Source organism: Brachyistius frenatus, unplaced genomic scaffold (assembly GCF_029030835.1).
Source record: "Brachyistius frenatus isolate BFR_SWC_R1_liver_20210118 unplaced genomic scaffold, ASM2903083v1 Contig_50, whole genome shotgun sequence".
Lineage (NCBI taxonomy): Eukaryota > Metazoa > Chordata > Actinopteri > Embiotocidae > Brachyistius > Brachyistius frenatus.
Window position 1 is genome coordinate 1,579,203 of NW_027210649.1, and position 23,428 is coordinate 1,602,630.

Consider the following 23,428-nt stretch of genomic DNA (forward strand, 5'->3'; position numbering starts at 1 on the left):
GAAAGGTTGAGCAGCACAGGATGAGGTTTAGAAAATGTTATTCATAGTGATGCAGTACATATGAAAACAGCTTTCTTGTCCTCACACTCAGCTTTGTGAGACCAGAGCTGACAGCACATAAGTATCTTGGCACTCTCCCAAGGACCAGTTCACTTAAGTTGGAGCACTGATTTATCTGCACACACATATCTGTTAAAGGCTCAGTGAAACCTACACTAGATCGGAGATACAAAAAACACTGCAAATGCCACCTGAGTGTCATTACATGTCACGTGGAGGCCCCGGGGTTAGAAAATGATGAGTGATCTTCTGCACTGAGGGGAATCAGGCGACAGCACACTGTAACAACACACGTCTGTTGATTTGTGACTGCGCAGTAGAATGAACAAACAAACCCCCCCGGGCCTGTTTCCTCTCAATAACACGCTTTTCACAGAAGGAGGAAGCTTCAGGCTTTCATTTATCTTTTCAGAATTTCTCACGACAAAAGAAGAAGTAAAAAGTTTTTTTTTTTTTTTACTTTTGGTTCTAATATTAAGCCCGCAGGGATTTCTTCTCATCATGAAACTTAGAGACATTTTTTAAATGAATGAAATCAGAAACTTCTTCCTTATTTCAGTGCTCAATTTCATAATTTTGATGGCAACGTTGGTCAGCCTTTCCTTTTATTCCAGACTGAATTAGCTCAACAGATGTTGCATGGATTGTTTTAAAAATTCAAACAGAAATGATAATCCCCAAAGGATGAATGCTACATTGGAGATCCTTGTGTATTTCCTCTAGCATTTCCAGCAAGTTGACATTTTTTACTCAGTGAACTATCTCAACAACTATAGGATAAATGGCAATTTTTTTTTTTGGTATCTTCTGACTCTCCAGTTAGCACCCCCATCTGGTTAAAATTTCAATATTGTCCAACATTTTTCCTGTATTTATGACAAAATATCTGCTACAGCTATATATAGTCTTGTTGCCCTCAGCTGTAGTTTGTGGTTAGTGCTAATTAGTGAAGCATGTTTGCAAATACTGAGGGTGACAGCATGCTAATATGGCCGGAATTGTAAAAGATTGCCTCTGTACACTCTCACAAAGCAGCTACAACTCATGTTTGTGTTTGTATTTCTCATTGAACAAGAGTCACTTCTTTCCAGAATTGCTTCCTTCGGCTGTTGCTGTGTCATGCACACTAATCATGTCCACAAAAAGATGAGTGAGAGCTTTGAACTCTGCTGGCCCTACCGGGAGACACAGGGTAGGAGAAGACAGAGAGCCGGCTTTGGCTTGAGTAAATGGAAAAAAAAACAACAACACAAAATCTATGGATAAATGTATTTCTCCTGTGCTGATTGGTGGTGTATCATCCTGTGGGGGTCATTCTGAGGGGGTCAGTGTATGACACCAGGCGTGCAGAAGCAGAAGCCTTGAGGCATACTAAGCATTCCCTTTCCTCTGTGTCGCCACTGCCAGCTATCACAGGACACAGGCCTGCAGCCATTAGTCAGCAGCATCAAATGTCCACTTTGTTGATACCAGTGAACATAAAATGCTGCATCCCAGGAGAGGTCATGGTTTGTGTTTATGATTGAGGTATTTTCTGATTACAAGTAGGGTAAAAGTAAAATGTTAAAACCTTAGCTTATGGGCTTGAGTATCATGATAAATAGCTTTCTGCTTTCTGAGCAGAGGGAGAGCCAAGTTTATCATGATTTTCTCCTGCCAGACACGAGGCTGTTTCGTCTGCACACAGTGCCATCTATTGGCAGAAACAGGTCCTTACATTCTCATCCAAGTAGCTTCCAATGCTGCGTCATCTGGTTATTGTTTCCAGTGATTACTTCTTAACTCTTTTCATCCAGGGAGATGTAAGGACAGATGATAGTGTATTATTCACCGATGGTGAATAAGGACCCTCATAACAATGGAATCAAACCAGGACAAGATTCATTTTGTCTCAGGAAACTAATCATCCTTTTATCCTTGGAAATGCTATACTTCAACAGATGGCAGGAGTTATTTCAGGGTAACCCAGCTCAATGCGTAACCAACCTCTTCCGGTACTTTTTGTAAGTGGAAAAGGTGATCCACGATCCCTCTGCTCCTTCCTTACTTAGTCTGACTTGGAGGCAGACAAGAGCGTAGAAGCCACTACTGATTATAGGATGCAGTCATGTACAGTTAGGTGCTGAGTTATTTTAGTGTTTAACATTTTGCTGATTTTAGGTATTGTTTCGGTTGTATTCCTCGACTTTGAAGTGATCCTTTGGTAAGCACCTTTTTAGTAGGTTTTAGTGAGATCTTGTTGTTTTTAGAGAGAATAACATGAAGACAATACGGGTGCTATGAAATGAGTGTTAATTTGTAGGTGAGCATATTTAATTGATAGTGTTTGTAACAGCTGTATGTTATGTTTGTTTTTCAGGGTGGACAAGACCTTCTCCAAGGCCAGAAGCTTATGGTGAGTTTTTTTTGTCTTTCTTTATTTTTGTCAACTAATTAGATTATGACAGGACAGCACTATTTCCCCTCGGGGATTAATAAAGTAACTACCTAACCTAACCTAACCTATGGGACAATACAAATTATATATTTTTTTAGTTTAATTAAAATACAATGGATTACAATTTTTAAGCTTGTAACTCTCTGGAGTGGTGTTCAATGTCACAGATTAGCCTTGCAGGATTCATACAATCAGTACACCGAGAAGAGTCTAAGTAAGATGAATGAGCCAGTGAAACGTAGAACAGATGGGCAGCAGCGAGGAAAGTGATACCCAGCCTGCCCTGCCGTCTCTGCAGTGCTGGAAAGGTTGGAGTGGTGCTGTGAGTGGCACATGGAAGGATCTGAGCATGCACACCTTCTGCCACTGCAGATGCACGACTCCGTTTTAGAAAGCTTCAGGGTAAGGTGGCACGAGTGTCTGGCCCTTATCTCCCGCTGTCTGAATGCAGCAGATTAAACAGTGTCATCACGTCCCTCTGGAATACTAATACAGGAGCATAACGCCAGGCCCGCGTTACTTAGCACGGGCTGGACTCGTTTACACGGGCTGCACTCTGGCCATCAGCTAACGTAGCTTCAGACAGAATGACTGCACCCCATTGTGAAGACGACAGTGAAAACTGGAGCAAAAATAAAGACGAAGAGGAGGATCTAAAAGAGGATACAAAACAGGACAGGGGATGAAAGAGTTGTGGGCGTGAAGAGGAGGAGGAAGGAGAAAAGAACTGACTGGATGAGGTGACACAACGAAGAGAAAGTGTGATGTCTGCATTACATCAAAGAAGCAAAATATGATAATAAGTCATTTGGTCCTCTTAGCTATATTCTTTTGGCAGTCATGCTCTTCTTCAAAGCAGGGAAAAAAAAATAAAAAAAATCAACAAACACTGCTGGAGGAAGCTGGTGGACCTTTTCTAATGTGTTCAGAACTTGAATTGTGTTACTTTGTCATCAGTGTTTATATCTAGCAGGACAGATCAACTTCCAAAAGCTAAACCTTTGATGCCAGGATTAAAGCAACTTGAAAGTAACATCAGATATTTTACATATACAGATACTGAATATTGGACAAGACAGTAGAACAGTGAGCAAAAGTTGTTAGAGAACAACCCAACAAAATGCCGTGCTCACCTTTCCGAATTGGAAGACCAAAATATTTTGTTGAGTCTCTTATTACAGTTTTGTTTTCAGAAGTGCATGACCCTCCCCCCCACTCCCCCAAAAGAGCTGCAATATACGAAGGATTATCTGTATTATTTCAATGCGTTTATACGTTTGTGATGAAATAGAAGTAGTAAATCCTGAAAACCCAGTCTGTGTACACAGCGACTGATGACAGCTCATCTGTTCCACGGATTCAGTATCAGGAATTGTACAGTTTTGATCCTTCAACTCTTGTAGTTGATTAAATGTAAAATGACCATCTTCCATCCGGTCATTGTGGGTCATACACAATAAACAGCTGATCCTCCAGCCCTGTTTCCGTGCTCCCGGGGGAGGCCTGTAATTGGTTGTAATCCTGTTTTGCTAAGCTCCCTTGATGGGAGTAAATGGGAGAGGAGGTTAGTGTGGATAATGGCTATACTGAGATGTTGTATAAGAGCCGTTGTTTTTTCTCTCTTCTCCACATGTATGAACATACATCTAAGTGCACTCTGTCTCAGTGTCCTCTCGGTCCTGAAGCATGATGGATTATTGTAGCAGGCTGTCTGTTGTGTAACTCCGTGACCATTCTTTTAAACAACTTGGCCTCTTATCCCTCTGTCTTCTCCATGCCTCGGCTCACCTGACCTTCATGCAGGACAGGTTTGCACTTTTGAACCACCCTCAGGTGCTGCTGCAGCGAGCAAGGAAGAATTCCGACTAGATCTAAAAGAATTTGACATCAGGTGGTGTTAGTCTTTGCTTTAAATGCAGCATCAACCCATCAAACTAATTTATTTTCTTTCAAAATATGTGTCTTGGTGCAAAGGCTTAACTTCCTCCTCTATTCTACTCAAAAGTGTGTTTTTCTTAATCTTACTTCTCTTAGATGTAAAAGCTTCACGGACTTTTGTGCAAAGTTGATCAATGTTTGCAAGTCTGGGAGGAATGTTACAATTTGAAAACAGGAGAGCATTGTTGGCTGATGTGACCTCGCCCCCTGGTGGTAAAAGAACATGCATCACCATTAATTAATAATTAAAATATATTTTTTAATTATTATAAATTGTTTTGCCCTTAAGTCAGATAAACTGACAACTTCAGACTCTTAAAAAACTTCTCTTGAGATGACAGTTTTGACATAAATAAAGGAGATATGTTTTGTTTTTTTAGTGATCATATATTTACTTTTTGCTCGATGGGTATTGGCATAGCAGCTATTTATTCCAAATTGTGTGATGTGATTCCTTATTCTATTTTTTTGACGCTTTCTAAATTCTCAGCCTATTTCATCCTTGCTGTCTTTTTTTCTGCCCATAAACACTTAAAAGGTGTCACTGTAAACACTCCTTTGTTTGTATTCCCTGATTTCCCATGAGGTGTCACTCTGCATCATCCTCTGCCGTTCGCCTCTGCACATGCGCTCAGCACTGCGTTGTGAAGCCGGTCTGGGTGTCAGTTTGCTTGTGCACGCTCATCGGTGTGTGTCAGGCTGAGTTGTCTGGAGGAGCAGAGATAGTGGGAGAGCAAACTGTCAAGCCCGATCAGACTACAGCGTCTCTCTGTGAGTCTCCTGCTGTCTGACCAACTATAGCACCAAAGTGACAAGCTCGCCCCTGGTTCTACTCATCTCAATAATCCAAATCCTAACATGTCACCCACCATCCAGCACCAGCACAAGACGTCGTAAAAGAACATAAAGCTCAGATGACAGCAGGCTGTTGGAGTTTGAGACAGGTGCCAGGCAACTTTGACAGGACATTTCCCTTTTATTTTATCTGATTCTTGGAGTTTTTCAGTGACAGAGTTGTTCTGAAAAGTTCACTTCTTTGCCTGCAGGCGGTATCTTCAAATTTGAAAGAGAGAGCCGAGGTCTTTATTTCTTCTGTTTGTGGATGGGTATGTCCCTAAGTATATATCTGGGGGTGAATATATCTGGAGCCTGTTTATTGACACTGGTTATGCAGAGGATGGTGTGGTAAGCCAGTGGGAGGGAGAGGGGGACTCCAGGAATTTCTGTTTCTCCTAAATTGTTTTCCCACGGGAGGGAAAAAGATCACATGATCAGAATTTTTGCCAACATTTTCTTGATTGATAGTAGACATGTTGACTTCAGAGATCAAACTGTATGAAGTTTAATGTCACTGAATAGACGGGCAGCTTTAGTATCGAACATAAAATAGCACAAAATCATCCCACAGCGACCCTCTGTTGTTGAAAGAGGCACATCTGCATGACAGTGATTTCCCAGGGGGGCATGTTTCCAAGGAAATCTGTGCAGTGACATTGTGAGAAATAAGCAAGCTGGGTAGACTGAAAATGCTTAATTCAAAAACACCTGCTATACCTGGCCTTTTAATGGTCACTGAATGTGGCCAGCTGTGAGGGGAAGTGTGGGCTCAAGAGAATCCATCAAAGAGTCTCCTCATGCATCAGATCCCACAGATTTTATTATTTATAATTCCAAACAAGGAGCATCTAATTGTCCAGCATTTTATTTTTTTTTAATTTTTTTTTAATTAAAAAAAAAATGAATGTTAATGTATCATATGAAGCATATGAAATGTAGCCTCCTCATATTTTCATGTAAAAACAGTTGTTATGCTCTAGTTTCTTGCAAAGAACTACTGATGAGGATTTCTGTCTCTGACTGTTTATATAAAAATACTTTTAGAAGTAGAGTTCCCTGGGGAGCAAAATGCTTTTTGCTTTGTTTGTATTATTATAGCCATAGGTAAAAAAGAGGCCTAGACAGTTTTGCACTTTCCAAAACAGATTGGAGAAAGCCATATAGTTATTCCTTGTGGCACACAAATTAGGACACCTAAATAGAGGTGACGCAGAACATCGACAAAATTATCTTTCATATAAAGCTATATTTATGTAGCTAAATCTTTGGCCAAATGAAACATTTTTGATCGGAAATCAGATAGTTTCATCTGGAAAAATTGCCCTTGAGGCTGAAATTGTCACCACATACACACAAGAGAAGTAAGTGATACGAGCACAGCTGAGAGAAATGACTTTACACCAGAGACAATCATCCTGCCATTTGTTTGAGTGTTTCAGGTCAGGTTAGGGGTTGGGAAGGATGGCCCTGAGAACAGGGCAATTCCATGGTCTATTTGTGTTGTAATTCATGACAGAGGTGCTCCTTGTATCTGTTGCTGTTGGAGGACTGATGGCAGACGAGGGAGCAGGTGGTGTTACTGCGTGATGAATTTAGAAAAATCCAAGAGGGCAGCCAGCTCCTTATTTCTGAGCCTCTGTGTCATCAGTGTAATTTATCATGACACAGGGGACACAGAATCTCTGAGCACCACAACAGAATGTGGTGTTGGGGACCTCTGGAGTAGATTTGCACACACGATAAGCAGTGCGCCGGCTAAATGATTTGTGTTTGGGGATTGTTGAAAGTGTGTATAAAGTAATTAAGGTTAAACCTCTGGCTTTATAACTGGCATCTCAGCAGAAAATCTCTTAAAGCCCACCCTGCTCAGCACCAAACAGCAAATATACACAGTTGTCAATAAGCTGGTGAATGTAGTGGAGCTTGTAGCAGTTAATAAGCAAGTTATTTCCCTCAAGCTTTTGTAGAGATAAAAAGATAGAGCTGAAAGTGAATATTGGGCTTTTATTTGACAGGTAGATTTAAACCTGACCACCAACTGAACAGTCCAACCAGGTATCAAGGTAAAGCGTGAAATAGACACACCAGTCCGCTACAGCAAAAAAGTTCGATAGCCACGCTTGGCGCTGTCTAGGCATGAAAGTTACACATTTTCCTGCCGTGGATGTAAATGAAACATGTTTCATGCTAAGAGCCATGAAATTTACAGAATTTTTTTTTTTTTTTTTTTTGGGGCAAAAACAAGTGGGGTTAGGCAATCTGTGATGTGTGATACCACCAGGCCACAAAAAATTTCCTTTGTCCTTGGTCTCAAAACTCCTGTTGCAGGACCTTGACCACATGATCCCGTGTCACATGACATTTACGTGTGTGTAAGGTTCATGCTTTAAAAATCTGTACCTTTCACGCTTGGACAGCCCAACGTGTGGCTATCTCACATTTTGCTGTAGTGGAACGGCGTGTCTATTTCACGCTTTGCTGTGGCACTGCGTTGAACAGTCAGACGATCTATTGCACAATGTCTGGCTAAGCAATAGAAATGCAATAGTAACTTAAAAGGTGATGATATATCAGTGTTGTGTTCGTGGCTTGTCTCTGCTGCCCTCAAGTAGCCAAAAAATGCTCATTGCTGGTTTAAGAAAGACAATATATAATTGTTGTAATAATCCCAGCAATTATTTACTGTTTACTATGTACATAACACTTTAGCACAGAAGAATTTATAGTGAGAAAAAAAAGCATAATTATTATGCCACGAACATGCTTACTTTTCATATACTCTTTATGCCCCCCCCCCTCCCACCTCCCCTCCTACCCCCCTCCATTGACCTCATTACCCAGATAAAATGCTGCATAATTATTAAACCAGTCACAATCACAGCCACAGTGGGGTTCAGGTGCGCTGCGGAGAAATCATTATGGGGATGTAAAGTTTCCTCAAAGGTTCGGAAGCAGTTAGCACCCCTGCTTTGCCTTGCAAACAAACTGTGGGCTTGATTAAATGCAGCTAATTTGTTTACGAGTGACAGGAGGCAGGTTTTCACTTATTCATAGACAGCAGGATAACCTTTCAACATTTTGCTGCAGCAACAACGTGAATCATTGATAGACTTAGATCTTGATTATAACATTGATTGTTTTCACCCTAAATATACATTACCTTATCAGTTAATGCAACTGATAAAGTAAAAGGTTTTAGCGTAAATCACCACTGAACATTTAAAAAGAGAATAGTGGAATATGCAGACATATTTTTTTATGTTACATATGTAGTATTTATTCCCATATGGAGGGCAAGGACAGCAACTTTTGCTGCAGTGATGCATTCATGTACAGTCATAAGTGTGTTGAGTTGTGTTTTGTAGCTGCCTGTCTGTAGTTGCCCAGCCCCCATACCGTTCTGCCCCCTGAGGTCAACCACTACTAATTAAATTTCAACCTGTGGGAGACACTCACTGGTTATGCATAAATAACCATTCATTCATTTTTCAGAACAGCAATCATCTTGCCCCCTGGGAACCTCTGACATGTTACTGGTGTATAATGTGTCTGTGATTGAAGTCTTAAACCTTTAGTCGCCCTTTGGGGTCACTGGCTGGTTGCACGTTGCCTCCCACACACACATCATCCAGAGTGCCTTCTCATCTTGATGTACTTTGTTAAATAATATGCGTTTAAGTCAGAAAAAAATAAAAAATGTTGTTTGTATGAATTCAAATATTTAAGTGAAACTATTGAACAATGAACACACACTGCTGACTCTTTTGGCTCGCCCTAATCCTTTTGGAATTATAGGACCCAGCTAATTTTAGTAATATTTTAGCCGGAGTCTCAGAGGATATTGGATTATTATCTAACTCTTCTAGCTAGTAAAAACCTGAAAGTGAGAGAGGAAGAGTGGGGGTGGAATATAGGGACATTTTCAGGACAGCAGCAATTCTCAGAGGATATGGTGTGTGGGCAGGAGAGGGGAGTGACCACAGGCCATTTCACCGGGCTAATGGGATGAGAATCCCTGGCCACGAGGCCGGTCGGCAGGGATTTACTGTGGAATTCTGCAGAGGACATGTAGGCATGCAGGGAGGATGCTATTGATTTAAAACCCAGCTATCTTGGTCCACAAGAGATGAAAAGTGAAGCTCTACGTGGCTCAGATTTTCTTTCTTGTTCTGCTGTTATTCAATATTTTGTTCACTGTTTAGTTAGTTTTGAGACTGTTGTTCTACATGGCTTTGATTTGGTAGGAACCAGCAGCAATGATGTGTTTTAAAATAAAACTTGGTGGTAATCAGATTTTAATCAGCACATTTAAGCGATATCTGCTATTATTGGATATCATGGTTGTTTTTTTGTTTTTTTTTAACTATAAGCACCACTGTCAAAGACCTGACATTCAACATTTTCATTTTTTTCAACCCACACCTTCTATCCCACAGTTCTTTAAAAAACAACAACAAAAAAAACCCACATTTCGCTTCTTTGTTTAAAGATTTAAAAGAGAAACAGACAGCAGGGTGCCTCAGCAAATAATCTGGGCATTTTTAAAGTTTATTACAGTGATATAATCCTTTTTTTTATTTTTTTTAAAATTTTTTTTACCAGTAAGCTTTGGACGGTGAGAGGATTATTTGTTTTTATCATAATACACAGCTCTTAATAGTGCACAGTATGAGGACTGTGCTGTAATCCCTTGTTATCTCTTCATGTCTGACACATACAGTACACACAACACACACACACACACACACACACACACACACACACACACACACACACACACACACACACACACACACACACACACACACACACACACACACACACACACACACACACACACACACACACACACACACACACACACACACACACACACACACACACTATATACTACTTTACTGCTCAGGTGCATATTTGATAGGCTGTCTCAGGAAAAGACTGATCAGCTCCACTGCGTTAGAGTATTACTTAGCGGGGATTTAGCAGGAAAAGGTACGATTGGTGACATTAGTCAGGCATCTGCTGGGAACTGTGGATGGCGGCTTAGTGGAGGAAACACACATGTTCGCTGGGGATTGAATGAGACTCATTACAGTAATTAAAAACCTTTCCAAACATGCTTTATTTTTCATCATGCACAATGAGCATTAGGGAGGCTACAATGTCTGTTCACCTTTGGGAGTTTAATTTTGGACATAATCACCTCGTTTGAGTCACATCATAATAAACATGAATTGTTGAGGTATTTTTTTTTTTCTTCATGTTTGGCTGGTGTTGGTTGCCACAGCAACAGCCCTAGCGGGCTCATGAGGCAGTGTGGGGATTGAAGGCAACCCCCTTTACCCTATCCATCCCTGCTTCCCCTTTCTAAGTGGCAGATTTCAGTAGTCCCCAGGACGATCGAGGGGGGAGGGGGGGGGGGGGGATTCCTCCTTTGAAGGGAATGAGGGTGATGGGAGTTTTAGTGATTGGAGGTGAGGGGGCTGTATGAGTCGTGTATAGTTTTGTACAAGTACTAGACTGTGTGTGAGAGCTGTAGGGCAGACAAAGAGGGTGGAGATGGAGGACGTGACAAGTGTGTGTGTGTGTGTGTGTGTGTGTGTGTGTGTGTGTGTGTGTGTGTGTGTGTGTGTGTGTGTGTGTGTGTGTGTGTGTGTGTGTGTGTGTGTGTGTGTGTGTGTGTGTGTGTGTGTGTGTGTGAGAGAGCGAGAAAGAGAGAGAGAGACTGAGAGTGGGAGGAGGGGAAAGCGAGGGAGGAGAATCAGCGGCAGAGAGAATTCTCGCTGAGCGTGTGCGACTGTCTAAAGAGCTCAGAGTAAGACCAGCAGGTGAACGACTGATGACGAGCAGCAAGTGAGCTGACTGGAGCTTGGAGAGGGAGAAGAATAAACACACACAGAGAGGAGAGGAGATCACTGTGGAAAAGAGGGAGGGAGAGAGAGTGAGAGGCTTAACTGGAGGAGAAGCGTAGACTGTGAGTCATCTGCCCGAGTGCTGGTCGCTGTCCGGACTTCCCAGGGAGCGCCCGGCGTACAGCCGCCACACTGTGTGAGTAAGTTTGCTGCTCTGCTCCACGCAGGACATCAACTCGCCCCGACGACACGCTGTGACTTCTTCACACGGCTGATTTCTGCCGCGCATTGCTTACCAGCTGGGCTGTGTTATGTAATTTGTTGTGGTGTTGGGATGAAGCCGTGGCTTTGTGCTGCAGACTGATCTGCAGGAGGGCATATGTGGTAACGCTGCAAAGTACAGAGCAGGTGTGTGAACAGCATAATGTTGTGTGTGCTGCACTGCATGCTTGTGATGAAGGAATTTTTGTAATGGACATTTATGCTCTGATTTGTGTTTTAATGCTACTTTTTCTGGAGTGGAATATTGATTTATTTTAGGTTATAATTTTTCTGTACAGTTTGTTTTGTGTACTGTTTGCACAATACATTATAACTTTAGACAGAGAGATAAATTCTTCTAGTTAACTATTCTTTTTTTCTAATAAATATAAATAATATAATATTGATTTTTAAACCAACTGTTTAGAGAGCATTTCCTTTCACATAAACAGTATGTGTGTGTGTGTGTGTGTGTGTGTGTTTATCTGTGTGTGTCCTGCATCCATTTATTGAGCATCAATTCTAATTAAGAGTTCGGGGCAGCTGATGCCCTGTTGTATCTCGCTCTCCCATGGGAGAGCTGCTGCTGGAGCATCTTGTCTCGTTCACGTTTATTGAGCCGGCAGAGAAAAGGGCTCACATTCAAAAATTGCTCTCATTTCCTTTCGGATGCTGCGGGACGTTCCTTGATTGAAGAATCACTCGTTATGTAATAGCAGGGAGCCAGAGCTGTATGTTAATGATTCATGCTCTGTTTTTCTTCACCTACATTTTTGAATCTGAGTGAACTCAGTGATTCAGACTCAGACTGAACGTGGAAATAGATTTCCATCTCAACCACTGTCCCTCTCGAGCAGCTGGTCTTATCTTCAGCCTCAGCATCGGATCAACAGCACCATACATTCACTTCTTTATACTGTGTCAGCACAGACAGCCACATTATCTCCTTGACAAATGATTCGTTTTTGAGTGTTTCATTTTGTCTCATGGATTTATTGAACACATTCAATTATATTTCTCTGGAGCTTGGTGCCTTTTGGCTGCTGGTGTATGCAACACCTTATATATATAAAGATATGATACATATTTCATTGTGGCTGCTGTGGCCTTCTTTTATCGTCACAGACATCAATACACATTTCCTATTTGTATTAATGCTGCGTCAGGATCATTTCAGGGCTGCTTTCATGCTAATCAATCACTTTATATATTTGACATAGATTGAATTAATTAGACAAATTGAAAGCCTGCTGTGCAGTTGTCAGTGTCAATATGGCACCATATTCAGCAGGCGTATTGATCAGCAATCCTGTGGAGATAAAGCCATCCTTGTAGAGATATTGAGTTCAGAACAAAGGATGAGTTGCTGTGTTATTGCTCCGTTTTGCTTCAGCAAAGTGTTATTGTCCTGGATTAGAGAGGAGCGATGCCTTGTGTGAATAATGTGTAACTGTTGGTATTGTGTCCCTAGATCCCTGAAGCACTTGTGAACAGCAGCACTAAACAAAAAGACTCGGATGTGAAATAGTTTGGAAATCGTTTTAAAATAAATGTCACCAGGTTTTACCTCTATTACTGGGACACTGAGCAGACAGAACAGATTATAACTCCTAGTTAGAAAATAAAGGATATCTACAGTTTTGAATAAATTGATAGATGTCTTAATCTGAATTGAAGCATGTATTCTCTGGCCTTGACATTATCATAAATAAGAGGTTTTAGTTTGTCTCTCGGGAAAGTGTGCTTCACTTGATAAACAACAGATCAGTAACCTATAAGATCATTAAGGTCAATTTAAATGGCTTCAATTCGCCTCGGAGGTCTGTCCATACAAATACATTCTCTTGCTAAAAGAGGCTGACAACATTTCCAGAGACGTTACCTTTTGTTGTCCTCTTCCTCGATCTCAAACTGAGTGACCTTTTCTGTCTGCTTGTCCTCTTGCATCTGTCTGATTGTAGGAAACAAGATGGGAGTGACCCCCCAATTTCTGCGACACTAGAGCCTCAGCTGTTCCAGCCCACGCTCCCTAATACCACCTCACCATTCCACAAGGTAGGACAACTGAGGGGGCTTGAGTTTGCCCTTTGACCCTTGACCTTATCGGACAGACATCTGCGTGAACGTCCTCTCTGTGATCTTTGTTGCATGTCTCGGCTCATCTTGTCTCTACACCTGCTCCTGCCTGGACACACTTGCTCGGTGTTATGTCCATATTTAATCTCAGACCCAGTGTTACTGCATGCAGTGTTACTTCGATTTTTATTCTTGTCTTCTTTTGTTTAACTTGTGTAATTAAAGCACACAGGGCTCATTGTCTGGGATGATTATGTTTGACTGATTCAATTAATAGAAATCTATTTTTAGCAGGAAATTGCCAGCCCAATGCTGACAATTTCTCAATTCAAGCTGAACGAGTCTGATTCCATCAAAGCAAACAAATTGCAGCCTGTCTGAGCAGTTGTCATTTCGAAATCAAAAGATAACCAACTTTGCCCCCACCACATCCCTGATACACAACCAAATTGGAATGCTAATAATATTTTATCACTTAGTATGGGGTTTCAATAGTTACCTGAGAAGTGACAGAATTTTATTTCAGTTTTAGTTGAAAATGATCAACCATTTTGACAGGCTTCTTATAAAGCTGAGCAGAAATGAGCTGATTTCTGCTCTTCCAAAATGTTTTTATTTTGCTTGCAGTACATTTTCTGCCATATATTTTTTATGACTTCACTCAGGTAAGTCTCATTTGTCTTCATGAATCAGCTCTGCTAGACCTATTTTTTTTTTATTATTATTTAAGAGGAAAACGTTTGAGGACAGACTAATTGGCTGTTGTCTTTAAAGGGCAAACAGTGAAAAATTATTTTGGTGGAAATTGTTTTAATAAATCTGTTTTGTCAACAAATGCATCTTGCTGTGATAATCTTTAAACTTACCTTCTGGCATGTTTAGTTACTATTGATGACGGATTTGACTGAAAGACCTGCCGGGTGTATTTTGAGAACTACTGCAGCTCTGTGGTTCTTAAAAGTGGCTTCAGTCTCACTCATATCGGATTGGTTTCATAAGGTCTCTTCGAAATGGGCTTACACCTCTCCCAATCTGACTTGATCCGAGGGAGAGAGCCGAGGGAGAGGGAAGAGAAAGGGATTAAGAATGAAAGAATTTGGAGGTTGGGTTGTTTAACAGTCACTCCTGATCCCTGCAGCACGCTCCATCTGTAGGTGCTTCCGACTTGCTGTTAGTCAAACACAAGGAGAATATATTTAAACCTTCTGTTTGTCTACAAATTTGTACGACATGTGAGCCGAATACAGCTACTTAAGATACTACTGTAGGTACTCCAAATGTGGCTTGTAGTGTTTACCTCATTTTTCTGCACATCCTGGAGGAGAAACGGCAGAAAAGAAATGCTTTACATTTGAATTTGAAATAGTTCGCTTCCTGTTTGATTTGGAAACTAGGAAAAGTTACCATCAGTGGAGGATATTGAGGGACAGCGTGGTAATGTTGTGGTGGTACTGTACAACAAGAGCTTAGTGGGGCAAGACTCAGAGGAGCGTATCACTTTAATCAGAGCCCTACCAAAACCAGGTCAATCTGCAATTAACCCCACCATGTCTTATGGTCACTGCCTAATTCAGACTATACTGCTAGACTGCCATGTTAATAATCATGCAACTTTCTAAGAGATGTAACACAAAGCCATCATCCTTTTCAGAGTTCAAAGTTCCCTATCACAAGTTAATTAAAACATTTAAAGAGAAGACAATTCTCAGAAGCTAACAATTCAGTGCTGAACCAAATAGATGTAATAGTGCAATTTAAAGCAACAGTGTAAATAAACTTGAGACAAAAACACGTTCCTTTGCCTGATTTCCATGCAAACTCTGTTTCTCAACTGTTACACCAGTCAGACTGAATTCCAAAAGATCTCAATGAATCTGAGATGTCAAGAAAATTCAAAACAACCCCAAATTAGCTGGAACAAAAATGCAGAACCAAGAGCCAGACATGCTTTGCATCAAAGAAAAAATAACAAAATGAGATCCTGGATCTGTCTAATATTCTCATGGATCTGGTCAAAGTTTTAATGAGCTCCGTGAAAAAAGCAGAGTTGCAAATCTAGAGGAGAGAGGGGGTCTTGCACATTTAATTAGACTCTTGTAATAATGACGATCCTATCAGCTCGTTTAATGAAAGGACTCAGCTCTAACATGTGCGCTGTGCGTTAGCCCGGCTCCCTGGGGATCCCCTCAACTCCTCCACTCCGGTCGTTTCTGCAAACATATTTATAAACATAATGACATGTTGTTGTTTTTTCTCAGAAGATTGGTCTCCCCTTGGTCTCCACTGCAGTTTGCATGGTTTTCTATATTGCTTTTTAAACATTATTTCTTCCTTTACTCCAAATTTTCCACATTAATTTGTTCATAGATCATCCTATAGTTTTTAATATAATTTTTACTCCTTTTATATTTGGGGGATAATGGGACTGCCCATTGATCCTCTGTAAACAGGACATTGGTTGTGACAGTTTTCCATTAGATTAGGAAAGCTGGACTCCACCTTTAGCCATCAGCCCAAGTCTTGATACAGTGGTGATAAAAACAGAGGTGGATGATATGTGATTCGGATTTCTTCCTGCAATGCTGCAGAGAGAAAGAGAGAGTGACAAGGGAGGATCAGCAGAAGACAAGACACATAGTGGGACACAGTCATCTTTGAGAGAGTGAGGCAGCTATGGAGAGTTTAATCCAAACTTGTTGAAGTCAGGGAACTTGAAACATCTTTGAAGTGGCAGGACTCATTTTTAAGGAGAATTTAAAATGGCTAAAAATCCTGACAACTACTACAATTCTCAAATGGTGACGAAGACACACTGGAAGCCACGCAGACATGTGAGTAGATTTACTTTATGAACATGCTGATGAGAAAACATAACTAGATGGTAAACAAGACAGACTTCAAATTGATATTAGGGTCACAAATGTGAAATCAATCAGTTCATATTACAAGTCGTTGTTAATTGAACTGATGAGCTGAAGAAATATGTTTACATTGGAAAAAAAAAAACTTTTTGTGCTTTAATTAAGAACAGATAACATCTGATAAAATTTGGTTTAAAGTCAGTTTCATGGCTTATGCAGTTTTTGTTTCAGGCCAAAGGTAATACAAGTATGTGGCTCAATACTACAGCTCTTCTTATTCTAATCTTTGTTTAAAGCCAGGGTTATTTACTTTCAGGGTTTGTGGCAGACTGTTGTTTGCACATGGTGGAGGACTTTACTCATACTCACACTGAAAGCTATGACACGATTGCTCTGTACACATAGTATTTGACGATGTCAGGTTTTACTGGCTAAACCTTTCAGCATTCACTTAACTGCTATTAACTGTTCTTGGGTATCTAAGAACAATACCCAACAGCTGCGGTTGGGGTTAGATGAGTCTGGTTTACATGGAAAAGTCAGTTGGTCAGACATGACTTTGTAATAGTGTGACAAACCACAGAGGAGAGGCAAGATCACATTCTACAATGAGGTAAAATGCTGATTAAAATACATATGGATCTGGACTTTGACAGTTTTGAAAATTACACAAACAGCGGACAGGAAATGTGTGCTCTACCAACATTACAACACCTACTGCACTGTACTGCACTGTTTTCCTGAATGAAAACTTTCATTGTTTCACAGAAATGTTTAAGCAATTAATCTTAATGTTCTTTAACAGCTGAAAACAGACATGTCAAACATCGTTTTATCAGCTTTATACTTAATGATGTCTGATTTTATGAAAGATTTCAGACTCCCCTCAGGAGTCTGTTACAGAAAATGTTGCATTGACACATTAGGGTCTCAGAGTCCATTACTGTATCAATATACAGCGTGTTCCCATATGTTCTATATCTGTGATTGCAAACAAGTCTGTTTAGGTTCCTGTTTTAGGAGATTTACCACAGTTTGTTTATAACAGCTCTAATATAATTAAGGTCAAATTGAGCCCAAACATAAGGAACCCAGTTTTGTAAAGTAGAAAAACATACTGTACATTTGTTTTTGTGTAATGACTGTTGGCATAAGATTATTTTGAATGCTTTACCCATATATATCAGTGATGTCTGAGACCCCAACAATGTGAAAGTTATTGTCACAGGGATTTAATGTGTGATGCTGCTCCAAACAAAGTGTTAAAATCAGATAAACTTAAACTAACCTCAGTAGAAGTCAACTCACCTATGCACTCAACAATTGAACTCAAAACATTTCATCTCACTCTCCTCTCTCCAGACCACAGATTTTTTTGAAATGATTGAAAAGATGCAGGTAAGATGTCGATGTATTTTGTCTCGGCTCACTACGCTGTACTCACCAAGTAACTAACCAGCCGGTGTGTCTCTTCCTCATTCTGCAGCACTTTGCCCTCCTCGTCTACAACACTCATTATCTTTCTGTACATGAAATGGATATTGAGTGTGGTGGTTTCAGAGGAGAGTTGTCAGAGCAGTATGTTTTTCTCCGTGTCTCTGTTAACATTGTGGTTCAAACACTGGCTGACAGCACTGTAAGCTTATTATCTCACCTCAAAAGCTATCTTCTGGTTTCCGATGGCTATGGAAGGGTGTTTCATTATTTGCAATGCCACAAATGCAGTAATAGGATAAGAGTTTTATGATGGAGATATCAAAACGTATTATGTTTTTTGGCGCATGTGTATTAGCAATTTGTGCATTAGCGAAGGAGCACACATTAGTCATCGTTTTCAGAAGTATTAAATTAATTGCAGTCAGAAGAGCTTTAAGTGGCCTCAATATCTTTCAAGTCTGGCAGTGTGTTTTGGCATAACCAAATACTCTAAAAATACATTTTTCTCTTAAGTATGGGGCGTGATGCAGAACTGTCTTGTCCACAGTCTGATAATGTATTGAGGAGACGTATCGTCTTCTCTGATGGGAGGCACCATCACCCAGCACTGACTTTGTATCACTGCACCTCCTTCTCTGCATCGACCTTTCTCACTCTCTTTTCACACATCCGATCATACACACCTCAGGTGCAATGGGGATATCAGTGTAGGGGTGTCACTCGGCTCTGCATCTTTTTAATGTCAAGGATACCATTTCCACAGTTTTGCAGTGTGTTTAACAGACTTTTCTGTCACTCCCAAATGTCTGCTCTTTAGCAACTGTCTCTCAGTATCCTCTGTGTATGGAATGTATATCTTTTTATTTAATTTATTTTTATTTTTTAATCTTTCCCTCTTTACTTTGCTTTATTGCCTGCTACAAATCTCTTGGGCAAATTGCATTACTATATAATGACTAATCCTTTTCTCACAGTTTTGTTGCTGTTAAGATCTTGATTATTACACTGCTGCTATTTTTGTGGATTTTTTTTTTTAATGCTGTAGTATGTTGATAATTCTCCCTCTGCTATCTGACCCTCGCCTATAACAGGGCAACAGGATGGATGAGCAGCGATGCACCTTTCCTCCACCACTCAAGGTACAACTCTTCATGTACATTTTCATTCCCACGGTGCCGTCATTGTGCACGACTGCTGCACCGTATCTTGCTCTGACACACAGGGAGATTACTTCAGCACACAGTCGCAGTTTTATTCATAATGCGGTGAAATGCACGCTTACCTTACAAGAGTTATTTAGGATTAAAAACCATCTCTAATGCTATGCTCTGGAGACTGAAATGATGACAATGAATTTTTACAGACGATAATGTGATGATGCATTTTAAACCATCAATGTGCCAAATAACAGCAATGCTTTGATCCAGACATACATTGATTCCTATGTGATTGCTAAACAGATTTCCATTGCATAACAATTACGCAATTCCTCTGAAGCAGTGTCCTTTGGGATTATGGAATTGGACATGGTAGTTATTTTTGTTGTTTGATGAGGAAAACAAACAATTTTCTCTGTTTTGTTCCAGACTGAGGAGGACTATATTCCATACCCAAGTGTCCACGAGGTACAAAGATATGTTGCAGTAACTCCTTTTATCATTAGTGCCTGTTTATTGCTGAGAATTCACTTTAGATTTATCCTTTTCTAGGAAATAATTTTTACAATTACACACTTCTCTGTATCAGCCCTTTGCTATTTTACGTTTTAAAACAGGTGTTGGGGAGAAAAAGCCCCTTTCCTCTCATCCTCCTGCCGCAGTTTGGGGGCTACTGGATTGAAGGGACTAACCACGAGCTGAGTGAGACCGTGGACATGGAGCAGCTGCAGCCACTGTCCCCAAACACTCGCACCAAGCTGGAATGTAACACAACAGCTACGATCTTCAGGAAACACTTCCTGGGCAAGGTTTGTGAACAACAAACAGAAATCCCTCCTGTTCATTTTCATTTTACACTCAATCATAATGTCATTCACTAAATGTGTTAATACAAGGGTAATGCGAGCAAACTCAAACATGCCTTTTATAAAAACACAATTATTAAAATTAAAGCAACGCAAATGAAACAAACAAGAACATTAATTAAAAGAGAAAAAATTAGTGATTGGCATCCATTTCTTAACACATAATAATCTTTTAATGTCGTTAAAAAGTTGAGTTGTATATGTTTCATAATGAAAGTGCTTCCACCATCCTCTTTCATGTACGTGTACATTTTCTTAAATTTGATGTGTTACATGGTTTGAGTTTTCCCCATTATGTATATTTCAAGAATGCCTCAGCATGATTTCTGAAGCCATAATTTAATTTCAGTGTCAAAGAAAACATTTAAGGGTAACTTTATGGGATTTTCTAAATTTGTCTTGGACTCAAAAAGTCCAAAACCAACATTGAGTTGATATGTGACACTGTGTGACATGTGTTTTCATTACAACAACAACAAAAAAAAAAAAAAAAAAAAGGGGGAGCGGGAGGGGGGAGGAACATACTTTCAAACTATAAACTGTTACTTTGCAGAAACTGCAGTTCACAGTCTGTCGACCTATTTCTGAATAAACTAGAGCCTCAATATCAAGCTAAATCGAATACATGAACTTTTGCACAGACAATATTTGTTAGCAAGATCAGTTTCTTTGTTGGTTCTGTTTTTTTCTGACTATAAAATAGCCAAAGTTATCTTTAAAATTGTAAGTAAATCTATATCAGTTTTAAAATGAATTTGTGTTGCTTTCTATACAACATTATACTTCCAAAACAAGTGCGTCTCATAGTTTTAATTTCAATAGTTATTTCTGCCCGGTATGTCTCTAACACTGGGCAATGCTAAAACAATGACCTCTCCAACATCTCAAAGTCACTGCTAAATTACACTTACTTGATGATGTAATTAAATTGTGCATCTGTATTTTTAATGTTTCCTCCCTAGAAACTGTATATGTGTTATTTCATGATGTACATTTCTCTCCCATTGCTGATTAGTGAAGTGTATTCTTTGATTTGCTCCCCCTCACAGCTTGTACCTTTTCCTGTCTTATTTAATTTTTGATATTAATAAGGTCATAGTTTTTCCCATGTGCAATTTTATGGTTGAAATTACACAATTAAATGTAATGATAGGAACATTACATAATTATGCGTCATACTGATGCAGTCGGATACATTTTTTAAGGGATTTCTTCTTTCAGAGTGATATTACTGAAGTCATAATGAATGCTCTCATTAACAGCTTCCTTCCTTCTCAAATGAGTCTCATTACTCTAACAGAATATTTCACAGTCATTTTTACTTGTTCATTATAGTAATAAAATGAGGAAGAAAGAGGCAAATCCCATAAGAGTAAACCACTAACAGCAAACAGCCTCATGGTTTGGCATCTCATACACTATTGCTAATGAAGATGCATTAGACTTTGCCACCTGTTCTCACACAGACACACATAATATGAAAAAATTTGATCCGCATGTGGTAGAGAAGCAGGAGAGAACAGTGCTCAGATTAAGAAGGTATTAACCGGAGAACATTCACATGTGTCATGCACATGTGTGTCTGTTTATGACAGATACTAATGGCGGTTTCCTTTTACTGTGCCCCCAGGAACATTTTAATTACTATTCAGTGGACAGTGCTCTTGGACATCTGGTGTTCTCCCTAAAATACGACGTTATTGGTGACCAGGAACATCTCCGGCTAATGCTCAGGTAACGCTCATTATGCATACATGGTTAAGTACAATTTTGCTTCATTTTCAGTCTGTGTGGTGCACATCAGCATCTGAAGTGATGAATGTGTAGGCTTAAACAAAATGTCACCTCCTTAATGATCAACAACAGATCGATGTAAAAGAAAAACTAAAAAAATTTTAATCCATGAAAATGCCCAGTGTTGACTGGATTAACACATCCTGCCCGGGTGTTATCGTAAGAGTCATAAAGCTCAAGAGTGTCAACAGCAGTGTCATTTCCACAGCAGAGTAACAGATGGACTATTTAGGCCAGCAAGTGGGTGGGGATGGAGGGAGGGAAGGGAAAAAAGCAAAGAGAGGCGAGGGTGGGGAAGTTTGATGATGGTCCACATCAGATCATTTCTTTCCCATCTGATAGTTTCTGAGAAATGTTGCATCACGTTTTATGGCTTTAAGACCACGCTGATTGTTTTATAACTTTCACCAGGACCAAGCTGAAAACCTGCCACGATGTGATCCCTATTTCCTGTCTGACAGAGTTTCCCAATGTGGTCCAAATGGCCAAGGTGAGAAGAGATCTTTTTTTTTTTTTCTTTAAGCAGAGATTGATGACAGTGACAGTTTATGAGCACATTCTCACACTTTTTCCCTCTTTTTAAAAAAAAACAAAAAAACAAGCTTGTCTGTGAAGAGGTCAACGTGGACCGATTTTTCCCCGTCCTTTATCCAAAAGTAAGATCTGGTTTGTATAGTTGCTGCTTCTTTATGTGTTCTTCCAAGTCCCAAACACATGACAATTTAAAGGAAAGCGCCAAACCTTTTAACATCAATTTTAAAACAATAGTCTGATGTCCAAAAGAAACAATTTTTTTAAATTTTATATTTAAAACACCAGATGCAATAAGTCCTCATTGTCTTCAGGAAGACTTTTGAATACTTCTTTAAGAACAGGAATGTGGATTTTATTACCTGTCACTCACATCGGAAGCACATTGGCAAGAAATCTCTTAATTACCGGTATAAACAGGAAAAGTAATTACAGAGAAAGAAATCTGTTTAAGTGTTCTTTTGGGGCATCTGACAATTTTTTTTTCTTAGATTATCTTTCTTTGAAAATTTGTGTGCAGTTTTACCTTTATTTATTAGCATCAGGGGGGTGTTTAAAAAGGATATAACATGCAACAAAGGCCCTGAATGTGGCGATTAGCTGTCCGCCAATAGACACACCATGATTCATGTTTTAAGACAGACTTGAAAATTGTTTGCACATATTTTAATATTTACCGTTAAATCTATAATTTTCACAGGCTTCAAGACTTATCGTCACCTTCGATGAACATGTGATAAGCAACAATTTCAAGTTTGGAGTCATCTATCAAAAATTTGGACAGGTAAGCAGTGAACTCTGGCTGGAAGCTGGTGAACAGGCGGTGCAGTAGAAGCGCATGCATCCTTTCTATTCACCGTCCAAGAACAATGAGCGTGTCCTGTACATTGTAATTTCCGATTTTCTCGGGGAAGCTGATTACGCTCAGTCCTTTTCAGTCTTAATTATGGCTTTCATTCCAGCCCAGTCATTGTGGCTGTCTTCAGCACACCCTCTCGTCTGAGGCAATCACAGCCCTTTTGTTTACTACGTGGAGGACAGGTGACAGAAGAGCTATTGTATGTTTTTTCTGAGGGCACTTGTACTTTTAAATGGAGACCTCTCCTCAAACCTACGGAAATGTATATATTGTTAAATACTGTACATGGTAAATAACCAAAGGGGCCATCTCACAAAGACGGTGAAGACCTTCTGCTAATCCTTTTACACATTTCTTTTCAGGAAAGGGTGCCAGGAGGAGAAAGGCATGATGGTTAAGTAGGCATATTGCATAAGAGAAACAAATCATGAATACTCAATGAGAAATAGAGGCTTCCTCTCA

General features: G+C 39.9%; 1 protein-coding gene across 9 annotated transcripts in view; it reads left to right on the forward strand.

The window, feature by feature from the left end:
- The window catches only part of LOC138624289 (rap1 GTPase-activating protein 1-like), a 42,893-nt gene that overhangs the window by 9,231 nt on the left and 10,234 nt on the right, over nucleotides 1-23,428 (forward strand). For 6 of the 9 annotated variants that reach the window (XM_069704332.1, XM_069704325.1, XM_069704324.1 and 3 more), the window contains exons 2-11: nucleotides 2,420-2,455; nucleotides 13,347-13,440; nucleotides 17,685-17,720; nucleotides 18,851-18,898; nucleotides 19,346-19,384; nucleotides 19,534-19,725; nucleotides 21,413-21,516; nucleotides 21,988-22,066; nucleotides 22,179-22,232; nucleotides 22,808-22,891. In XM_069704332.1, the coding sequence (XP_069560433.1) occupies nucleotides 2,420-2,455; nucleotides 13,347-13,440; nucleotides 17,685-17,720; nucleotides 18,851-18,898; nucleotides 19,346-19,384; nucleotides 19,534-19,725; nucleotides 21,413-21,516; nucleotides 21,988-22,066; nucleotides 22,179-22,232; nucleotides 22,808-22,891 (766 nt within the window). Of the gene's footprint in view, nucleotides 1-2,419; nucleotides 2,456-10,860; nucleotides 11,325-13,346; nucleotides 13,441-17,684; nucleotides 17,721-18,850; nucleotides 18,899-19,345; nucleotides 19,385-19,533; nucleotides 19,726-21,412; nucleotides 21,517-21,987; nucleotides 22,067-22,178; nucleotides 22,233-22,807; nucleotides 22,892-23,428 lie in introns of those variants that run through there. The other 3 variants (XM_069704330.1, XM_069704331.1, XM_069704326.1) reach the window with 3 other exon arrangements.